This window comes from Cebus imitator, unplaced genomic scaffold (assembly GCF_001604975.1).
Source record: "Cebus imitator isolate Cc_AM_T3 unplaced genomic scaffold, Cebus_imitator-1.0 Scaffold356, whole genome shotgun sequence".
NCBI classification, from domain to species: domain Eukaryota; kingdom Metazoa; phylum Chordata; class Mammalia; order Primates; family Cebidae; genus Cebus; species Cebus imitator.
In genome coordinates, this window is record NW_016107671.1 from 1,625,584 (window position 1) to 1,646,875 (window position 21,292).

A 21,292-nucleotide genomic window follows, 5' to 3' on the forward strand; every position below is an offset into this window, starting at 1 on the left:
CTGGTCAGGTGTGGTGACTCACATCTGGAATCCCAGCCCTCTGGGAGGCTATGGTGGGAGGATTGCTTAAGCTCAGGAGTTGAAGACCAGCCTGAGCAACATGGTGAAACCCCATCTCTATACAGAATACAAAATTTAGCCAGGCACGGTGGCATGTGCCTGTAGCCTTGGTCCCAACTACTCTGAAAGCTGAGGTGGAAGGATGGCTGAGTCATGACTGGATCATGGGGGTGGTTTTCCCCATGCTGTTCTCATGATAGTGAGGGAGTTCTCATGAGACCTGATGGTTTAAAAGTGGTAGTTTTCCCTGCTGTCTCTCTTTCTCTCTCTACTGCCACAAGGTGCCTTCCCCTTCACCTTCCACCATGATTTAAGTTTCCTGACCTTACCAGCCATGCAGAACTCTGAGTCAATAAACCCTCTTGAGTGAAGATATCTCTATGATATATGATTTCCTTTTGTTCCCCTTTGGATGTATACCTAGCAGTGACATGAGATTGCTGGATCATACAGTAGTTCTATTTTTTTTTGTTTGTTTTTTTTGAGAAATCTCCATACAGTTTTCTATAATAGCTTTACTAATTTACATTTCCAACAACCGTGTGTAAAGATTTCTTCACATCCTCACCAATACTTGTTAGCTTTTTTCTTTTGATAGTAAACATAACTGAGGTGAGATAGTATCTCATTGTGATTTCGATTTGCATTTCCCTGACGATTAGTGATGCTGAGTGTCTTTTCATATACCCATTGGCCATTCCAAGTTTCTTTTGAGACATGTCTTCTCAAATCCCTTGCCCATCTTAAAATCAGATGTTTTTGCTATTGTTTACATTCCTTGTATATTTTGCTTATTAATCCCTATTGAATGGCTAGCATACAAATATCTTCACCCATACTGTAGGTTGTCTCTTCACTCTACTGATTGTTTTCTTTGCTGTGCAGAACCTTTTCAGCTTGATATAATCTCATTTGTCTATTTTTGCTTTTGTCACCTGAGCTATTGAGGTCTTACCCAAACACTGGCCATATTCGTTTCACCCCACAACACACACACACACACAAACACACACACACACACGAAGTTATCCAACACTCGCAAAGAAACACATACAGCTAGAAAGCACACACACACACACGGAGATATCCAACACTCGCACAGAAACACATACAGCTAGAAAGCTCCCGTGGCTGCCTAGTTCTGCTCTCTGCCAGGAAGACCCTTGGAGTGAGAGCAGCCCTGAGGCACACAGACAGGCCGTACTTCGAAACCCCAGGGGGGAAGGAGACGCTTTCAAGGAGACGCACCTCCACATCACCTAGGCAGGCCTGAGGCATCGTGGGGATCCTTAGGGTTCACGTGGTGCATCCTTAAATCTCCGCTTGACGTTCCTTCGGCCAGGATCGGCCCTGCCTGACTCCTAGGATCGCAACAGGCGACGATTCCACTGAAAGTGGGAGCCACAGCCCAAAGCCGAAGCACTGCCACAGAGGGTTCCTGCTCCGCCAAGCCGCTGAGACCCGTCCCCAGACAATGGTGCCGGTCACAGTGACCGGAGCCTGGGCTCTGCGCTTGCGCCTGGTGACGCGCGCCTGGCGCATGCGCATTCGCGTGCCCGGCTGGCGAACCACAATATCCGTGCTACCTGGCTGCAGCCACACAGGAAAATGGTGGAGGCAGTGCAAGAGGTGGCGAGGGAAGGAGGCTGCGTGTGATAAGCAGCGCAGGACCCTGACAGTCCTCATCTCAGTGCCTCCTTGAGCTGACTTCGTGTTCCAACATATTGGCTGGGTTTGTCTTGAACTCCTGACGTATGGTGATCCTCCCACCTCGATTTTCCAAAGTGTTGGAATTACAGGTGTGAGCCACCACACCCGGACTAAATGGTGATTTTCAATTAATTACTACAATCACTTCAAACTGTTGTCATATAAACCACTTATATGAAACCAAATAAAAGAAGGACCCTTGACTTCTTTGTTCAGTTTAAAGTCTACCAGAGCCATAGGCCTTTTAATTTTTCCATCACAAGGAAGAAGAGGAAACTGGTACTAATCTCCTCTTATCTGACAGAATAATCTCACAAGTTTAGGAACTTTATTTAGAGAATTCAGAAATGGGGCCTGGCGCAGTGGCTCACGCCTATAACTCCAGCACACTGGAAGGCCAAGGCGGGCAGATTACCTGAGGTCGGCAGTTTGAGACCAGCCTGACCAACAGGAGAAACCTGAACGCTACTAAAAATACAAAATTAGCCAAGCGTGGTGGCACATCTCTGCATTCCCAGCTAATCAGAAGGCTGAGGCAGGAGAGTGGAGGCAGAGATTGCAGTGAGCCGACATCATGCCATTTGCACTCCAGCCTGGGCAACAAGAGTGAAACTCCATCTCAAAAAAAGAAAAAAAAATTCAGAAATTTGAATTGCAGCATTTTAACACAGCATCGAAGTTACCTACTGGTGCGTAGCAAGTTATCCAAAATTCAGAAGCTTAAAACAACAAACATTTAGTATCTCAAAGACTTTCTGAGGGTCAGGAATATGGGAGCTGCTATAGCTGAGTGGCTGTGATTGAGACTCTGATGCAGCTGCAGTCAAACTATTGGCAGGGTCTGCAGTCATCATCACAGCTACCCAGTCGTTAAACAATGAGTGTTTAAAGGAAACACTCATGACATGGATACCCACGGTGTTCCTGGACGAACTGGGAAACGTTTGCTGTGGAGGACATTGAGTCAGACCACGGAAAAACATGGAAGGTAGGAAAAGAGGGAGGGAAAATAGAGGCCGCAGCCCAGGCAGGATCACTATCAATCCATCCACACTCGCACGTGGCTCCGGGAATGAGGGCCGAATGTGGGAGCTGGCCAGAAACACCAGTTTGTTGTCCAAATATGCTCCTAACGTTGGTGTCCTCTTTTGCCAGCAATGGGCCATGGTGTGGACAGGCTGTGTAGTGAAGAGGAAGGGGAGAAGCACCGTCTCTGACATGTGTCTGAACCTCTCCTGCAGGTGAAGATGCCGGACTCCCTCCACACCTAACCAGATTGTATCCTCACCCCCATCTAACCCTATTTCTGCATCCACTTTCCCCGAAGAGGATGACAGATGAAGCAGTGCCCGATCACCTCCTGAACATCCTGCTCCTCTGGTGACCAAATTAGAAGTGGGCTCGAGGGGTGGGGAGGACACCACGGCTAAAGTTTGGCCTTAGCTGTGCCGCAGGAAAATGGGCCCCTGGACTTGTCTGTTCCAGAGGGTGGTGTGCTCATCTCTCTAAAAGACTGACCCCTCAAGATGGAAATATGGTTTGGACGCCTGAAGGACTGAGCTAGACCTTGACTTCACCAAGGCTTTGGGAACAAGCAAAACAAGAGCACACAGCCCCGCAGCCCAAGCGCATCAACAGAGTAAGGCGCCTCATAAGGTAGGCGGACCCGAGAGAAAAAGACCTCCAGTACATGAGCCACATTCATTTAACCAGACACCACACACACAAACTCAAACACACAGACACAGAACACTACACACACGAAGACACCAAACACGCGACAGAAACACACAGGCAAGAAGCTCCTGAGGCTGAGGGGTTCTGCTCTCCATCAGGATGCGCGTCTGAAGAGAGAGCAGCCCCAGAAAAAAAGGCAGGCAATATTTCTATATCCCACGGAAGACAACAATAAACTAGACGCACCCCCACAACGCCTGGGGAGGTCTGACGCATCAGGGGAATCCTTAGGAAATACGGGGTGCATCCTTCGAGCTCCGCTGGACCGTTTCTCAGCCTGGTTCCGCCCTGCCCCACTCTTGAAATCGCGGGACCGTGGCGACGATCTGCGGGAGAAGGGGCCCCGTCGCACAACGCCGAGGCACTGCCACAGAGGGCCCCTGGTTGCCAAGCCACCGAGACCATTCCCCAGGCCATGGGGGCGGTCACTGTGACGCGGGCCCGGCTCTCCGCTCCCGGTGGCGACGCGCCGTTTGCGCATGCGCATTGGCGTGCCGGGCTGGCCAGCCGCAATGCCAGCGCTCTTGTCTCCGGCCGCAGCCGCACAGGAAAATGCTGGAGGCATTGTCGAGGCGGTCCCGCGGAAGGAGGCTGCATGCCACAAGCGCAGGAGTCCGACGGTCCTGACCTCAGGACCTCCTTGAGCCGACCTTCCTTTCCTGTTCCGGTCCGGTGGAGGAGGAGGGCTTTTCAGACAGACCGTTAGGTGGGCAGTCGGGACTGCTCTTCCCATTGGATTCCGGATCCGACTGCGTGGGCAGCGATCCGGTCCCATGGGGCTGGAGATTCAGTCTGGTGAGGTGTGGCGGGGGTCGCTGGACCCCACAAACATGCCTGAGACCCTCGGGGAGAGTGTCAGCAGAACGTTCCCCGGCTCCATGAGCTCACTGCCCCACTTCGACCTCGGCCACCCACCAAGGGGCCCTGCCTTGGTCTCCAAGCCCAGGAGCTACGGCTTCTCAGCACTGCTGTCCGGAAAAGGCGGGAACAAAGACAAAGCGGCAAGCCTAGCGTGCATCAGAGGTGGCAACACCTGGAACTGGCCATTCCCATATGCAGACCTCTGTTCCTTAGAGACTGGAAGAGAAAGCAGGCACTGCTCCCAAAAATTACTCGGACACCTGAGATCAAGGAACATTCCCAAGCTAGAGTAAGTGCCAAATAATTCTCAACAGAATTACATGATAGTATAAATATATTCATGTTTGCTTACATTATTGTGATTTCAATTCTTCATGGTACCACGCCCACTGTTATTTGATACCACGGCTAACTACATACCATTTAATCTATCCCCAGATAACCAAGAGTCAACTAGTCATTCAAAAAAGTAAATTTAGGAACTATCTATCTGTTTCCATCTATATTGCCAATTAGAGTGTCTTTATTGTATGATGAAAGTAATTAGGAAGAAAAAGGAAGGCGATACCCAGAAGAGGATGCAGACCCTACATCTACAATTCTTACTTCCAAAGAACAATACTGAGACTTGCACCTGACAATATCAATCATGATCCATAAGCATTGGCATCCCGAGTGCCTACTAGAAATACAGAATCTCAGACTCACTCCAACACGGGAATTAGAATCTGTCTTTTAACAAGAATCGGAAGTAGGTAAAATACACATCAGTTGAGGGACACCAGTGTAGTCCCTCAAGGGGACCTGAGGACGGGACCAGCCATAGATGTGCCCCAGGACCAAGGGGCCTTGGAAGAGTTTGGTTTTGGGTGTACTGTACTCGTCTTCTTTCTCAAGAAGTGACCCCATCGGGATGGGCAGGTGATTAGGACACCTGTGGGTGGGAGCCAGACCCCCACTACACTGAGGCTTTAGAATCCAGGAGCAAAACAAAGAACGCTGGGCCCCACAGCCCTTGAGCTGAGCCAAGGACAGACGCGCACCAGAAGGTAGGCGGACTACAGAGAAACCGCGCTGGAGTGCACTGGCCACACTTGTGTCCAGCATACAGCGCTGGCACAAACACACGCACACACACAGGTAGAGACACACACACACACACACACACAAACGACACACAGAGACATCCAACAGTTTTCGGGGTTCTGCTCTCTGCCGGGAAGCCCCTCGGGGAGAGAGCAGCCCCGCGGCACACAGGCTGGCCATACCTGGAAATCCCAGCAGGGACAGCTTTCAAGGAGACGCACCCCCACACCGTCTGGACAGGGCTGAAGCGTCGGGGGGGTCCTTGGGGATCGCCCTGGGCATCCCTGTAGCTCCACTGGACCGTTTCTCAGCCTGGTTCCGCCCTGCCCGGTTCCTGAAATCGCGGGACAGTGGCGACGATCCCCGGGAGCCGGCGGCCGTGGCCCAACGCCGAGGCACTGCCACAGAGGGCCCTTGCGTTGCCGAGACCATTCCCCAGGCCATGGCGCTTGTGACGCGCCGCGTGCGCATGCGCAGTGGACAGCCGCAATGCCGGCGCCCTCCGGCCACGGCTGCACCGGGAAACGCTGGAGGCGGTGCCCGAGGAGCCCCAGGGGAAACGGGCTGCGTGCCACAAGCGCAGGAGTCCGACGGTCCTGACCTCAGGACCTCCTTGAGCCGACCTTCCTGTTCGGGTCCGGTGGAGGAGGAGGGCGCTTCAGACCTACGGTCAGGTGGGCAGTCGGGACTGCTCTTCCCATCGGATTCCGGATCCGACGGCGTGGGCAGCGATCCGGTCCCATGGGGCTGGAGATTCAGTCTGATGAGGTGTGGCGGGGGTTGCTGGACCCCACAAACATGCCTGAGACCCTCAGGGAGGCTGTCAGCAGAACGTTCCCCGGCTCCGTGAGCTCACTGCCCACCTTCAACCTGGGCCACCGACCCAAGGGGCCCTACCTTGGTCTCCAAGCCCAGGGACTCCTGCTTCTCAGCACTGCTGTCCGGAAAAGGCGGGAACAAAGACAAAGCGGCAAGCCCAGCGTGCAGCAGAGGTGGCAACACCTGGAACTGGCCTCCGTGGGGTCAGATCAGGTGGAGAGAGCGTCTCAGAAGCTTTCTGGGGCGAATCCAAGTCCAAGACGGATGTCCAGGCATGCCGCTGAGGACCCCCGCAAGAAAGCCAAGCACAATATACTAACAGAGCTTAGTCACTTTAGACAGAAAACATAATCAATCTCGGTACAAAGTGTTTAGATCAAATTCCTTTTATGGCCTATAGACAGAGACTGTTGTCAACTTCTCTTGTCAAGAGAAAAATAATGCCCTGTATTAAAAATGGAGATTGTCACTCTTATTTACATCTAAATCCAGAGTGTAACCATGTGTGGGAGGTTCATCAGTGCATGAAATCTGTTTCTGAAGTACTGTTTCCACTAAATAATATTTTAAGAAAGGTCCTACCCTGCCATTTGGTTTTAGATTTTTTCTGTGATGAGCAAATAATACACATGGAACCTTCATCCCCTCAAGACAAGGTTTTAGCATCCAGCTTACCTGACAAGATTTCCATTGTCGCCAGTTCCCTTGCAAGCTGCACATTCAGTTCTTCAATCTTCAGCCTTGGGCCTCTTTTGCAACACAGACCGTCTTTGTCTTCTCTCTCTAGGAACTCTTTCCTGCCATACAAGGGGTAATAAAATAAAACATAACAAAGCAAGATAAGGATGTGAGGGAAACAATTTTAAAACAGAAAACTCCTCAAAGGTAAGGCTATGGAAAAGTGCATACCTCACTCCAATCTCATGTTTTTCGTCTTCAGGAACAAAGCTTTGTTTTCCTCCTCTGGTTCTCTGGGGAAAAAAAAAAAGTCCACACACTATCCTTTAATTAATGATAAAATAAATTTCCTCCGTTAAACATGATTGCTTCAGTTAAGCACTTGAAAATATATGACTTCTCATGCTGAAATGCTAAACCTGGGATCATACTACACACATGGTTTGCCCACAGGTATGCATGTGCATTCATGTTTATGGAAAGAAAGAATTTTTAAGCAGCAAAAAAGCAGAAGGAAAAGATCTCACAGCTCCTAAGTCCTAGTTAAGGTAAAACCAATTAAAAGGCCACAGGTATGCATGTGCATTCATGTTTATGGAAAGAAAGAATTTTGCAGCAGCCAAAAAGAGTAGAAGGAAAAGGTCTCACAGATCCTAAGTCCTAGTTAATGTAAAAGCAATTAAAAGGCCATAGGAAAGATTATTTTAAACTAATTCGGCTAAAGTTCACATCCTATACTTCAGAATATACTTACTTTTTCCAAGAACGCATGCAAATGTTTAAAAGAACTGTAAGTACCAGAGTATTTGCAGCCAATATGTTAGAAATCTCCACCAATCACAGCACAGCCCAGTGTAGATGTTGCCATTCCCATATGCAGACCACTGTTCCTTAGAGACTGGAAGAGAAAGCAGGCACTGCTCCCAAAAATTACTTGGACAGCTGAGATCAAGGAACATTCCCAAGCTAGAGTAGGTACCAAATAATTCTCAACAGAATTACGTGATAGTATAAATATATTCATGTTTGCTTACATTACTGTGATTTCAATTCTTCATGGTACCAGGCCCACTGTTATTTCATACCATGGCTAACTGCATACCATTTAATCTATCCCTAGATAACCAAGATTCAACTAAATTAGTCATTCAAAAAATGTAAATTTAGGAACTATCTGTTTCCATCTATATTGCCAATCAGTGTGTCTTTATTACATGATGAAAGTAATTAGGAAAAAAAATGAAGACTATATCCAGAAGAGGCCTTTCAATGCAGACCCTACATCTACAATTCTTACTTCCAAAGAACAATACTGAGACTTGCTCCTGGCAATATTAATCACGACCCATAAGCACTGGCATCCCCTGAGTGCCTACTAGAAATACAACTACTGGCTTCCCCAGCAGCTCAGAATGTGGTCTGTATACATTACTTCACTTAACTCATTCAAGAAATGCTGACTGAGTTCCTACTATGTGCTGGACACTTTCCTAGAAGTGTGGCCCACAGTAGTTTGTAGGACAAAGGCTGGGCCGCTGATAGCTTATGTTCTACTTGAAGATAGAGTCAATCTATAACAACATTCTGCTTTTAGAGATTGGTATGAAAGATGTTTATTGTTGTTTTAGGTCACTAAGTTTGGGGGATAATTTATTATTCAACAAGAAAACACCTTCCTTTCTGGTCTCCAACACTCCAGGCACATTCCCTGAGGGTGTTTGCATTTGCTGTTCCCTCTGCCTGGAATACATTTTTCTGGACAGTTGCACTATTCCATCCCTCATTTCCTTTAGGGGTTTATGCAGAGGTCATTTTGAGGACTTTCCTAGTTACTGCATCTAAAATCTAACCCCCCTTCTATTTCATTTTGCTTCCTGCCAATTATCAACATTTCTCCTTCTGTTTACTGTTTTACCCCCAGATCCTAGAACAATGCCCAGTTCATAGTAAGCACTCAGTATGTACTTGCAGGTAAATGAATACTTCTGTTTAGTGGAGAACTTCCAGCAAGCACATCTATAATCTGTGCACTCATGGTACCCAGCAGCAAGTATGTGGCTTACTTAAATCACTGTTCCAACACAGTTGCAGTTCTCACTCCTTCCTACTTTCAAATATGAGTTTCCCTGATGAGGTTGGTAGGCCCCAAGACGGCACCCAATGATCCTTGCTGCCTGGTAATCTGGAAAGAGAAATTCCACTCGTGTAATTCCTTCTCTTTGGGTATGCCTGGGACCTATGACTTGTTTCTAATAGAATGCAAAGGTGACAAGATGTCATTTCCATAATGCTAACCTCAACCCTAGACCAAGCCAGGGTGCCATCTTGTTAGAAAATAGAAACATTTTCAGGGCTTCATTCCGTTTGAAATGTTTTCCCCCTTTATTTTATGTTTTTCAAATTACAAAAGCAATATACAATGCAAAAGTATTTACACAACTTACTACCCTTCTCCACCAAGGAAACCAATGAATGTTAACACTTTCATGTATATTTTTCCACACTTTTCTCATATATTTTCTACACTTCCACATGCATCTATACATACATAGGAGTTTTAATTCTTTTAAAAAATAGAATCATAAACGTTATTATGAAATGTGCCCTTTTCAATTAACGATATATACCATGAACATCCCCACAAATTAGCAGAATTCTACCTTCCCCATTCCCAGCCAAATCTACTAACTCACACATATGTGGTATCACACATAATTCAGTCATTTATGTATTTTCCTTTCCTTGGTCTTCCTTTTCCCTATACCCCTAACTCTCCCATAACCTACCTGAATTACCCACCTCCCTCCAAGTCAATGCATACTCTTCTATACTTTTCTCCATGCACATAAAATCAAATAAACATATATGGATACCTGTTTATTGCTGATAAACACCTAGAGACATTCTGTTAACGATTTACAAAAGTGGAGTCATATTTAACAAACTTACTATCTTGCATTTTTCACTCAAGAGAACATTGTGGAATTCCATTCAAGTCCTCTAGCATAGTTTTAATCTGTCTACCTTAATGGCTATATTAATATTCTATGGAATGGATATACTGTAGTTCTTCCCTTCCTCCAATTTCCCAACTGATGGGGATTTATTCTGATTCTAATGTTTGCATTGGTCTTTTGTTTTGTTTTGCCATTGGGAACAATTTTACAATAAATGTCCATGTTCACAAGTTCATCTGTCTTTTACGTATTGGAGCTTTTACTTCTAAGGGAAGATTCTCCAAAGTGACAAAAGTATTTTAGTCATATTACCAGATTTTTTTTTTTTTTGAGACACAGTCTCGCTCTGTTGCCCAGGCTGGAGTGCAATGGTGCGATCTCGGCTTACTGCAGCCTCCGCCTCTTGGGTTCAAGCGATTCTCCTGCCTCAGCCTCCCAAGTAGCTGACGTTACAGACATCTGCCACCATGCCTGGCTAATTTTTGCATTGTTAGTAGAGACAGGGTTTCACCATGCTGGCAAGGCTGGTCTTGAACCCCCAACCTCAGGCAATCTGCCCACCTTGGACTCCCAAAGTGCTAGGATTACAGACGTGAGCCACTGCACTGGCCTAAATATTACCAGATTTCTTTCCAAAAGAGTAATTTGTATTACTTTTCAAAATTTATTTCTCCACCAGCAATGTATAACATCTTTTGTTCTGCCAGCTAAAAACGCTGTTACATAGTGATATCTTATTTTAACTTTAAATCTGCATCCCCAAATGACTACTATGGATAAACATTTTTGGATGGGTCCGTCGGCCACTGAGATTTGCTCTTCTCACGTGTCACCTCATATTCTTTGCCACGTTTGGCTACTGGGTTTTCTTTCCTGCCCATTTGATGAATGCCTTCTCTCTGATCAGCTCTACAAATATTTTCCCACAATCTATTATCTATTGACTTTGTTTATGGCATCTTTTGTCACTCAAAAGGTTGTGCCTTTTAGGTAGTCAAATGTTTATTTTATTTATTTTTTTCAGACGGAGTCTTGCTCTGTTGCCCAGGCTAGAGTGCAATGGCGCGATCTCCACTCCCTGCAAACCCTAGCTCCCCAGTTCAAGCAATTCTCATGCCTCACCTTCTCAAGTAGCTGGGACTACAGGCATGCACCATCACAGCCAGCTAATTTTTGTATTTTTAGTGGAGACGGGGTTTCACCATGTTGACCAGACTATCCTTGAATTCCTGACCTTAGGTGATCTGCCCACCTTGGCCTCCCAAAGTGTTGGGATTACAGGCATGAGCCACCGCACCCGGCCTTCAAATGTTTATTTCTAAGTAGCTTCTGAGTGTCCTGTGTTGGTAAAGTTAGTCTCTCCCAACTCCTAGACTGTACATGTAGGCTCCTTTGATTTTCTTTTAAGAATTGTGTTGTTTGAAAGTTTTGTCTTAAATCCACCCATAATTTACTTTTGTGCTGTTAATCCAACTTTTCTTCCTTCAAGATTAATAAGTTATTGTTCCAGAATTCTTTTTAAGTAAACTACTCTTTTGCCCTATGGTTTGAAATTCCACCTTTTTCACATATGAAAAACTTCATATATATCGATGTCTATTTCTGAATTTTCTGCTGTGTTCCATTATTTACCTGTTCCTTGCCAATACAATATTAATTTCATTAGAATGACTTCAAGTTATCTTCTGATATCTAGCATGATATTTTAAAAATATTGAATTATTATGGATCTATAATTGTATATATTCATTGGGTACACATGATGTTTTGATACACGGTATGAGTTTTTTCATATTCTCAAAAAGTAATCATTGAGATTTAGTGTACTTCCAAAAGAAGTACATATCAATTATTAGGTGTTTCTTTTCAGCATGGAGAATGGCTCTTGATTTTGGTACCCCGGCTTCTTAGAAAAGTTAGCTTAACTCAAAAAATAATTAGAGTCTTGTCATGTATTGGTGTACAACCATATTATCAGTAAACACGGATGGTTTTACCTTTTCTGCAGCTTATATCATTTCTTTTTATTGCCTTCACTGGATCCTCTAAGACAATACTGAATTCCTGATTTTTAAAAATGCCTTTGGCATAATATATGCTATGAGATTTCAGCTAATTTTTTTTTAAAAAACCTCTTTAAGTGGTTACCATGTATTACAGTGTATATTAACACATTGTATGAAATCCTTTCTCCGTATCTGTGGATAGTTCATGTGATTCTTCTCCTTTAAGCTGTTAATTTTATTGATGTATTTCCTATTACTGAACTAGCTTGGCATTCCTAGGATGATTCTCACTATGCCATTCTTTGGGCATATGGCTGAATTCTATTTGCTAGTATTTTATTTATAATTTTTGTTTCTATTTTCATAAGACTGGTTTTCTTTTTTTCAAATATCTGTATTTGATTTTGGTGTTAACACTTATTCTGACTTCATAAAACAAACAAGCAGCACAGTTTATGGATTGTATTACATCCATATAATAAATAACACTGGTACTGGCTGGGCACAGTGGCTCATGCTCGTAATCGCAGCACTTTGGGAGGCCAAGGCGGGTGGATCACCTGAGGTCAGGAGTTCAAAACCAGCCTGGCCAACATGGGGAAACACCATTTCTACTAAAAATGCAAAAATTAGGCAGGCGTTGTGGCACACGCCTGTAATCCCAGCTACTTGGGAGGCTGAGGCAGGAGAATTGCTTAAACCTGGGAGGCGGAGGTTGCAGTGGGCTGAGATCACACCATTGCACTCTAGCCCGGGCAACAAGAGTTAAACTCCATCTCAAAAAAAAATAATAAAATAAAAATTAGAAAATAAATAACACTGGTATTACTCTTTCTTTAAGAGACAGATAGAACTAAGCATGAAATCATCTGAGCTTGGTACATTTTCCCATTATAGATCTGTAATCACTTTTTTGAGTTTTTCAATGATAATTGTTCTCCCAAGTTTTCTACTTTTTATTGCAGTTTTCATAACTTAAAGTTTACAAGAAAAGCACCCACTTCCTCTGTTTAAAAAATATGTTGATTAGAGTTGTATGAGGTATTTTTCTGTCACTTAAAAAATCATATGGATATCTGTGGTTATGTCTCCCTTCTCATTCTGAACCAGGTAATCTTACATGGAGGCAAATCTTAAAAAATGTAGATTCCATGTGGCCATTTATTTTCTTATATGGATGACATGGCAACTCAGGGACACACACTTCTTTTCAAACATTGAAATAGTAAAAACATTGAGATTTAGTGTCCAGGACACTTGCAAGGAAATTTATATGAAAAAAAATGTTCTTGATTTAATTTGCAAAGAGAAAGAAAAGAAATTCTCCTTCAGTGGTCTATGCATGAAACATTTCTGAATTTTACAACCTGTATAGAATAGCGTTTCTATGCTACTAATTTGCTGCAAGACATTTTCAGCAAGACCAAGAAAATATGAACAGTGTACTATAAACCAGGATGATGCTACATTTCATCAAACAGTGAGTGTGCTGGGCTGTCAAGTTTACAGTGTTTCATTTACCCAACATCAGGTTCTTATACTATTCCTTAGCTTTGTGTTTTCAATATGAATAACTATATTTTAGTAAAGTTTTTGGCCAACTTATCAAAATACATTTAAAAAACACTGCTTTATTATTCTGCAGAGGACAATAACAACCTCTATAGCCATTTACATGCATTACAAAAAGGTGGGAAAATGTAGCTGGTATATTAAAGTTTTTTTAAAACAATAGTGGGCCATGTCATTATTGTTATTTTTTTGTATTGTTAAGACATCAAAAGGCAATGATGACACTTAAAGTGAAAAAGTTTTGTGAATGGCATTCTATATATTATGTGACATGTGTGTGATATTCACATTTTATGTTAAATTCATATTTACAATTCCAAAATAAAAATAGTGCTGATTGTATGGCTCACTGTGGAATATGTCATAGTGTGCCTTTAAGTCTCTTCACAGATGTTTTGTATTCTGTTGTTATTCCATTTAATACATTTTTAATCATTTACATGCCAGGGTGACCATGCTTATGTTTTATAAAGTATTTTCTAGAAAAGTCTGTGTTACAATTAGATCATGATTCCATGATAATAAAACACTGTCAAAATTTATTAAAATGGTAAGATTTCTCCTTAGGATAAATTCCCTTCATACAATGAAACCAGATATTTTGCTCAAGGATTTCCTACAATTACTAAGTTTTCATTCCTGTAGGCATTCTTCCTAGCATGAATTTTCTGATGTCTACTGAGGTTTGGCTTCTGGTAGAAAGCTTTCCCACATTCATTGCACTCATAGGGCTTCTCTCCCGTGTGGGTTCTCCAATGTTTATTGAGGCATGACTTCTGGCTGAAGGATTTTCCACATTCTCTGCAACGATAGGGTCTTTCTCCTGTGTGCATTTTTCGATGTACGTTGAGGTATGACTTCTCGCCAAATGATTTCCCGCATTCACTACACATGAAGGGTCTCTCTCCTGTATGTGTTCTCTGATGTTCTGTGCGGTGTGACTTCTGGGTGAAGGCTTTCCCACAGAAAAAGCATTCAAAGGGTCTTACCCCAGTGTGAATCCTCTGGTGTTTGATGAGGGTTGACTTATGTGAAAAGGCTTTCCCACAGTCAGTGCACCCATAAGGCTTTTCCCCAGTGTGACTTCTCTGATGCCTAATGAATTCAGACTTGTAGCAGAAGGCTTTCCCACACTCACTACAGACATGGGGTTTCTCTGTAGGTGGAACCCTCTTCCGTTTGTACACGAGAGAATCACTTACTGTTGGTTTGTACATAAGTGCTGGGTTCTGGGTGAAAGCTTTCTCACAATGACTGCATCCCCAGGGCTTCTCTCCATTAGGTCGTCTACCATGATTTATACACTGAAGCAATTTCCCATAACCATAACACTCATCTTGCTTTTTTGCACAGTTTCTCTTAAAACCAGTGAAGTCTAAATTATGGCTCAAATTCTTTCCACGAGGGTTCCAGTTATTAGGGCTCTGGATTGAAGAAAAAAGATCAGAGCTCAGACGTGATATTTTCCCAAACTTACTATAGTCACGGCTTTTTTCCTTGGCCAGTGTTTTCTTGCTTATGGCTGCACCTTGCCTCAAAATCATGTCTTGCCGTCTTTTCCTCTGGATATTAACTTGCCAGGTGTCTTCTGGAGAAAGTACAGTGAACCATCTTTATGAAACTTCACACCACTTGAGAAATGCTCTCAAAATTTAAAGAGTGCACAGCACATCAATACAGAACATGAACCATAACCCAAAGCACAAACACAGGGAAGAGTGTTCTGTGAATAAAGAGGATTCTGAAGACTAGCACAAATGGAATGCAATATAATCAGAGTATAGACAGCAATAATTTCAAAGAAAATAGAATATTACAGAGCAGAGTTTGGCAAACTTATGGGGTCAGAAAATAATGGCTTTGTGGCCCATATGGTCTCCGTTACAATTTCTCAAGTCTCCCACCGTACATGAAAATATAGATAACATGTAAACATAAGAATGTGGCTGTGTTCTAATGAAACTTTATTCATAAAGCAGGTGGCCAATCAGCAGGCCATAGTTTGCCGATCCCTGTTATAGAAGAAAGAAGGTTAAATATTATGCGGTACCATGCAATCCAACATGTGAGACTTCAAGCGGCAATTCTGGCCTTACTTGGAGTTTGATAGATGTGCAGAATCTGAGGCCCCGCCCCAGACCTTCTTAGTCAGAATCTGCATTTTAGCAAGATGCCCAGGTGATTCCTCACACCCTGGGGCTTAACAAGCACTGGTACAGCAGTCATCCAAGGGTGTATCATGTTGGGCTAGTTAGTTACCATATAAATGGCAAAGCTGTCTACAGTGAACCAGATAAAAGAATAAAATCAACAAGACTAACTAGGACTTAAGTAAGAGTTCTTAACTTGGTGGGCAGAAATCAGGGGACTTGTGAACTTTGATGGAAAAGAAATTATAGTAAGAAAACAACAAAAAAAGAAATATCTTTGTTTTCACTGAGTTCTAACTACAATTGAACATTGTCTTTGACCATGAATAGGAACAACTAAACCAGCAGTATTAGCAGTTCCTGTGACTTGGTACTAGTTTGTGAACAGTGTTATTTTCATGTCACATTATTACGTTTATAATCATCTCTTCTTTGAGATCATGATAGTTATTAGACCTGATGCTAGACCTCATTAATGTATAAATTAAAAAGTACATCTGCTATTATATTGCTGAGTTTCACAATATTTTGGTAACTATTTTCTATCTACTTATTTTGATAATTACTGTAGTCATTTGCTTTATAATCTTATGAATTTTATTGTATTTTTATATGTAAGAATGAGGTCTATAGCCTTCAAAAGAATGCCTAACAAGTCCATGGCACAAAAATAATTAATAACCCCACACTTAAAGACATTCAATCATCAAATCAAATAATCTGGGTCTGATTGTAGGAGATAACAGTGGAAAATTAAAAGTGAAGAGGGACTGGGCATGGTGGCTCATGCCAGTAATTGCAGCACTTTGGGAGGCTGAAGCAGGTGGATTGCTTGAGCCCAAGAGTCTGAGTCCAGCCTGAGCAGCATTATAAAACCCCATCTCTATGAAAAAAAAAAAAAAAAAAGAAAGAAAACTAGCCAGGTGTGATAGCGTGCGAATGTAATCCCAGCTACTCGGGATGTTAAGAGGTGGGAGGACCACTTGAGCCCAGGAGGTCTAGGCTGCAGTGAGCCATGATCATGCCACTGCACTCCAGCCTGGGTGACAGAGACCCTGTCTCAAAAAAAAAAAAAAAAGACAGAAAGATTTAAAGCCATTTCTCAGAAGAAAAAATCAACAAAACCACACATATGAATGGAACAGTTAGAGTGAGTGGTAAAGGCAGAAGATTCAAAATGACCACATGGTAGCAAAGCTCTGGAATAAAACCAAGATGAAGTTGTGTGTGTGTGTGTGTGTGTGTGTGTGTGTGTGTGTGTGTGTGTGTGTATGTCAGGGGTAGCAAGGACAAATGAAGATGACTTTAGTTTTTGACACACAAAGAACAAGGTAAGTGCACACCTGTAGTGTAATCCACAGACTGGTTAAATGGAGGGGTGGGCAGTGCAAGGAAGAAAAAAGGGCTCAACACGGCAAAGAGGCTGGTTGTGAAGATCATGTACTCTCAAAATGGATGAGTTCTTTGAGAGGGTTATATCACTGGAAACAGATCAAGTTATGAAAAACAGAAAATACAATAGTTCTTTGGAAGGAAAAGGCTGAGTTTGAGCCAGGTAAACAGAGAATACAGAGTAGTTGGAAAAAGGGAGGCTGACTAGACACAGTCTTGTGGAATTTGCAGTTATGAAATTTTCAGAAGAGGAGAAGAAAGAAGAGCAGGGCAGCTGATAACCAGGATACCACATCTCAGGAGGGCTGAAAAGTACAGTTTAATGGAGAAAAACACCCCAGAGGCAAAAGTTCAGAGGCATCCCTAAGAGCGGGCCATCCATCAACCCTCAGGGTACCATGGGTATTGCTGGAATGTCACAGAGCTGAAGGGAGAGGGGCAGTTAGTCTGCGTGTTAATCAGCAGTGGTTAAGGTGGTCCAGCTCAGTAATTTCCTTCACACCTGCCCACCCCAACATGGAATTCACTGCTTCCTCTTCTCTGATCCCACAGTCCTCTATGGGAGTGATTTAAATTTGAGTCCGGAAATTAGGGAAAGGATGGGTAATGAGACTGCATATGGCAGGTAGCTCTGAAGCATTTAATCTGGAAAGTGTCAGAACAGAGAATAGGAAGCAGGAAGAGGAGAATCACAGAAGCTTTTATTTGCAAGAATACCTGCATGTGAAAGATTCTGGAGAAAGAGAGATGGACTAAGCACATAAGGGCAGAGATGCAATCAAGTAGAGGCAAGAAAAACACTCAGATGGGCAGTGGGTTTGCATGGAAGTGGAAGAGTCATTCATGCAGCTGAAGCTCTCGGAGGAAAGTCAAGGCTTTTAAGAGAACGCTGAACAAAATTCCAAAGGTGCCAGCCTCCTTCAGAACCCCTTTTGCTAGATTTATCACACTTACCCCAACAGTGGCAGCCCAGGCATGCTGCCTCACCAATCCATGGTGCTTCTTCTTGCTCCAGCCTGAGGATCACATCTGGTTTGGTGCCTTCGTAACCTGTTCCGGGGAAATGATCCAGGCCTTGGGCTGAGCTCCTTGGTCTTCAGGGCCTCTCAGGCAGCTTTAAAGGCTGCACAACAGACATTATACTTGGGAGGGGACTAAACACACACCTTGTTCAGAACCAAAAGGAATTAGTAATCCAGGACCATGGAAACTCAAGCCACACCCACTGAGGCAGCACAGGGTAAGAATGTATTCTGTGCTGCCAGATGCCGAGGTTCAAATCCTGATTCTGCTATGTACTAGCTGGGTGACTCTGGGCTAGTTACTTCACCTCTCTGTGCCTCAATTTCTAAATCTGTAAAAGAGTGGTACTAACAGTAACTAGCTCAAAAGGCTTTTATGAGGATGAAATAAGTTAATACTTTTAAGGTGGCTAAAACAGTTTCTGGCACATAGAAAAGTGCTAGATAACCACTAAATAAATTACTAAATAAATATTTCAGAGGTTCTAGGTACTTCAGTTCTTTGAGACAGAGTTTTGCTCTGGTCGCCCAGGCTGGAGTGCAATGGTGAGATCCCTGCTCACTGCAATCTCCACCTCTCAGGTTCAAGTGATTCTCTTGCCTCAGCCTACCCAGTAGCTGGGATTACAGGTGCCCGCCACCATACCCAGCTAATTTTTGTATTTTTAGTAGAGACAGGGCTTCACCATGTTGACCAGGATGGTTTCAAACTCCTGACCTCAGGTGATCCATCTGCCTCAGTCCCCCAAAGTTCTTCAGTTGCTTTTAGCAACTGAGAAAGGAAAGGTGGTCATTCAAACATAATCTGCATTGTGTGGTGAAGGTGTTCTTACCCACTGAGACGAGGTTGCTATAGGTTTCCAGCATCACATCCCGATACAGAGCCCTCTGAGTAGGATTCAGCTGGTGCCACTCCTCTTGGGTGAAGCCCACAACCACATCTTTGAATGACACAGGTGTCTGTTGAAACAAAAATGACAGTAAGTCATGTAGAAAAAAATGTTTGTGCAGGGCCAGGCATGGTGGCTCATACCTGTAATCCTAGCACTTTGGGAGGGCAGATGCTTGAGGTCAAGAGTTCAACACTAGCCTGGTAAACATGGTGAAAGCCCATGTATACTAAAAATACAAAAATTAGCCAGCCATGGTGGTGCACACTTGTAATCCCAGCTATTTGGGAGGCTGAGGTGGGAGAATCACTTCAGCATAAGAGTTGGAGGTTGCAGTGAGCCAAAATCGCACCACTGCACTCGAGCCTAGGTGACAAAGTGAGACTCCATCTCAAAAAAAAAAAGTGTTTGTGCAAGGGATGGTATTGATTTTCATTACATTTACAGGTTAGAGCTTATCATCTATCTGGGAGGGCTTTTACATTCTTGGCTTTGTATATGGTGGGGAAAATGAAAATCACATTGGAAGCTAACTACCATTGCCATTCATACTTTGAGTCAACAAACATTGAAGACCTACTGTGTGTTTCACCCAGTGTTGGTTGCTGTGGTCTCAGTCATAAAAGGGTCCTGACCCCAAGGAGCCCACTGTCTGGCACAGAGAGAGCAACATGTAAAACCATCAGAGTAACAGTGTCACAAGAGCTGTGATGGCAGGACATCCAGGCTATGGCATATAGAGAAGTGAATGACCTGTTAAATTTTTCAGGGTCTGGTTATTCCTCAAAGACCAGGGATATGGAGAGCTGAGTCTTTCTTCTCTGCAGGAAGATGGAAAACTGCATTCTATGCAGGGGAGCAGCATGAACAAAGGCCTGGGGGCAAAACAGTGATTTTAGGGGTGGCAAGTTACTTAGTAACAAGAGAAAAATATGCAGAGGCTGGGTGTGGTGACTCACGCCTGTAATCCCAGCACTTTGGGAAGCTGAGGCAGGCAGATCCCAAGGTCAGGAGATCAAAACCATCCGGGCTGTCACAGTGAAACCCCATCTCTACTAAAAATACACAAATTAGCTGGGCGTGGTGGCAGGCGCCTATAGTCCCAGCTATTCAGAAGGCTGGGGCAGGAGAATCGCTTGAACCCGGGAGGCGGAGGTTGCAATGAGCCAAGATTGCGACACTGCACTCCAGCCTGGGCAACAGAGTGAGACTCCATCTCAAAAAAAGAAAAAAAGGACACAGAGGTCTGCCACTAATTAAATGATAGACTTTAGGACAATGAAAACTCTATCAAAGAAGAAGTCTATGCAGAAAGCATATTCTAGAAGGCATGAGGTGAGCTGCTTGCATCCTATGTGAAGTGGTATAATGCTAATTTTAACTGTGAAAAGTTAAAATCTATATTGTATCCCTAGAGTAACCATGAAAATCACAACGTGAGGTATACCTGATGTAAATAAACAGAATATGCTTTCTAACAGCATGCCTAATAATACTCCTGTGAGAAAAATCACCATCTATGAGTCTGCTTTCCTGAGAACTCAGCCTGTATGTATTTACTAACTGTATGTACATACAAACTGTACATACTTACAATGCATCCCTTTTTTATTCTAGGACAGTTTCACCGGGAAGGAAAACTGGGCTACTTAACATGATACTCACCTGGTAGTTGATCATTTTCTGCTGTTCTTGGAAAAAGATCTGACACCTGTACACACGTAGTGGGAAGAAGATGGAGAAAGAGAAAACAGAGTACAGCGTGTGAGGGATTAGGCCTGTCTTGGAAATTGCAAATTCCCTTTGTAAATCTTGTACAAAAATCCATGCTTTTTTTTTTTTTTTTTGATGGAGTTTCGCTCTTGTTGCCCAGGCTGGAGTGCAATGGCGCGATATTGGCTCACCACAACCTCCACCTTCTGGGTTCAGGCAATTCTCCTGCCTCAGCCTCCTGAGTAGCCGGGACTACAGGCACACGCCACCATGCCCAGCTAATTTTTTTTTTTGTATTTTTAGTAGAGACGGGGTTTCACCATGTTGATCAGGATGGTCTTAATCTCTTGACCTCGTGATCCACCCGCCTCAGCCTCCCAAAGTGCTGGGATTACAGGCGTGAGCCACCGCGCCTCGCCTAAAAATCCATACTTTTAGCTGGGCGTGGTGGCTCACACCTGTACTCCTAGCACTTTGGGAGGCCAAGGTAGGAGAGTTACTTGAGGCCAGGAGTTAGAGACCAGAGTGAGCAATATGGCAAAACCTTGTCTCTACAAAAAAGATAAAAAATTAGCCAGGCATGGTGGTGCATGCCTATAGTCCCAGATACCCAGGAGGCTGAGGTGGGAGGGTTGCTTG

At 43.8% G+C, this 21,292-nt stretch overlaps 1 protein-coding gene across 10 annotated transcripts in view; it reads right to left on the reverse strand.

Moving 5' to 3' along the window:
• Window positions 1-13,516: 13,516 nt before the first annotated feature.
• Window positions 13,517-21,292, reverse strand: part of ZNF793 (zinc finger protein 793) — a 53,087-nt gene continuing 45,311 nt past the window's right edge. For 8 of the 10 annotated variants that reach the window (XM_037730690.1, XM_017506511.2, XM_037730692.1 and 5 more), the window contains 4 exons: window positions 20,606-20,651; window positions 18,884-19,010; window positions 17,983-18,078; window positions 13,517-15,074 (listed from right to left, as the gene is read on the reverse strand). In XM_037730690.1, coding sequence (XP_037586618.1) covers window positions 14,092-15,074; window positions 17,983-18,078; window positions 18,884-19,010; window positions 20,606-20,620 — 1,221 coding nt within the window. In that variant the 5' untranslated portion in view covers window positions 20,621-20,651 and the 3' untranslated portion in view covers window positions 13,517-14,091. Of the gene's footprint in view, window positions 15,075-17,982; window positions 18,079-18,883; window positions 19,011-19,520; window positions 19,593-19,693; window positions 19,816-20,605; window positions 20,652-21,292 lie in introns of those variants that run through there. The other 2 variants (XM_017506514.2, XM_037730693.1) reach the window with 2 other exon arrangements.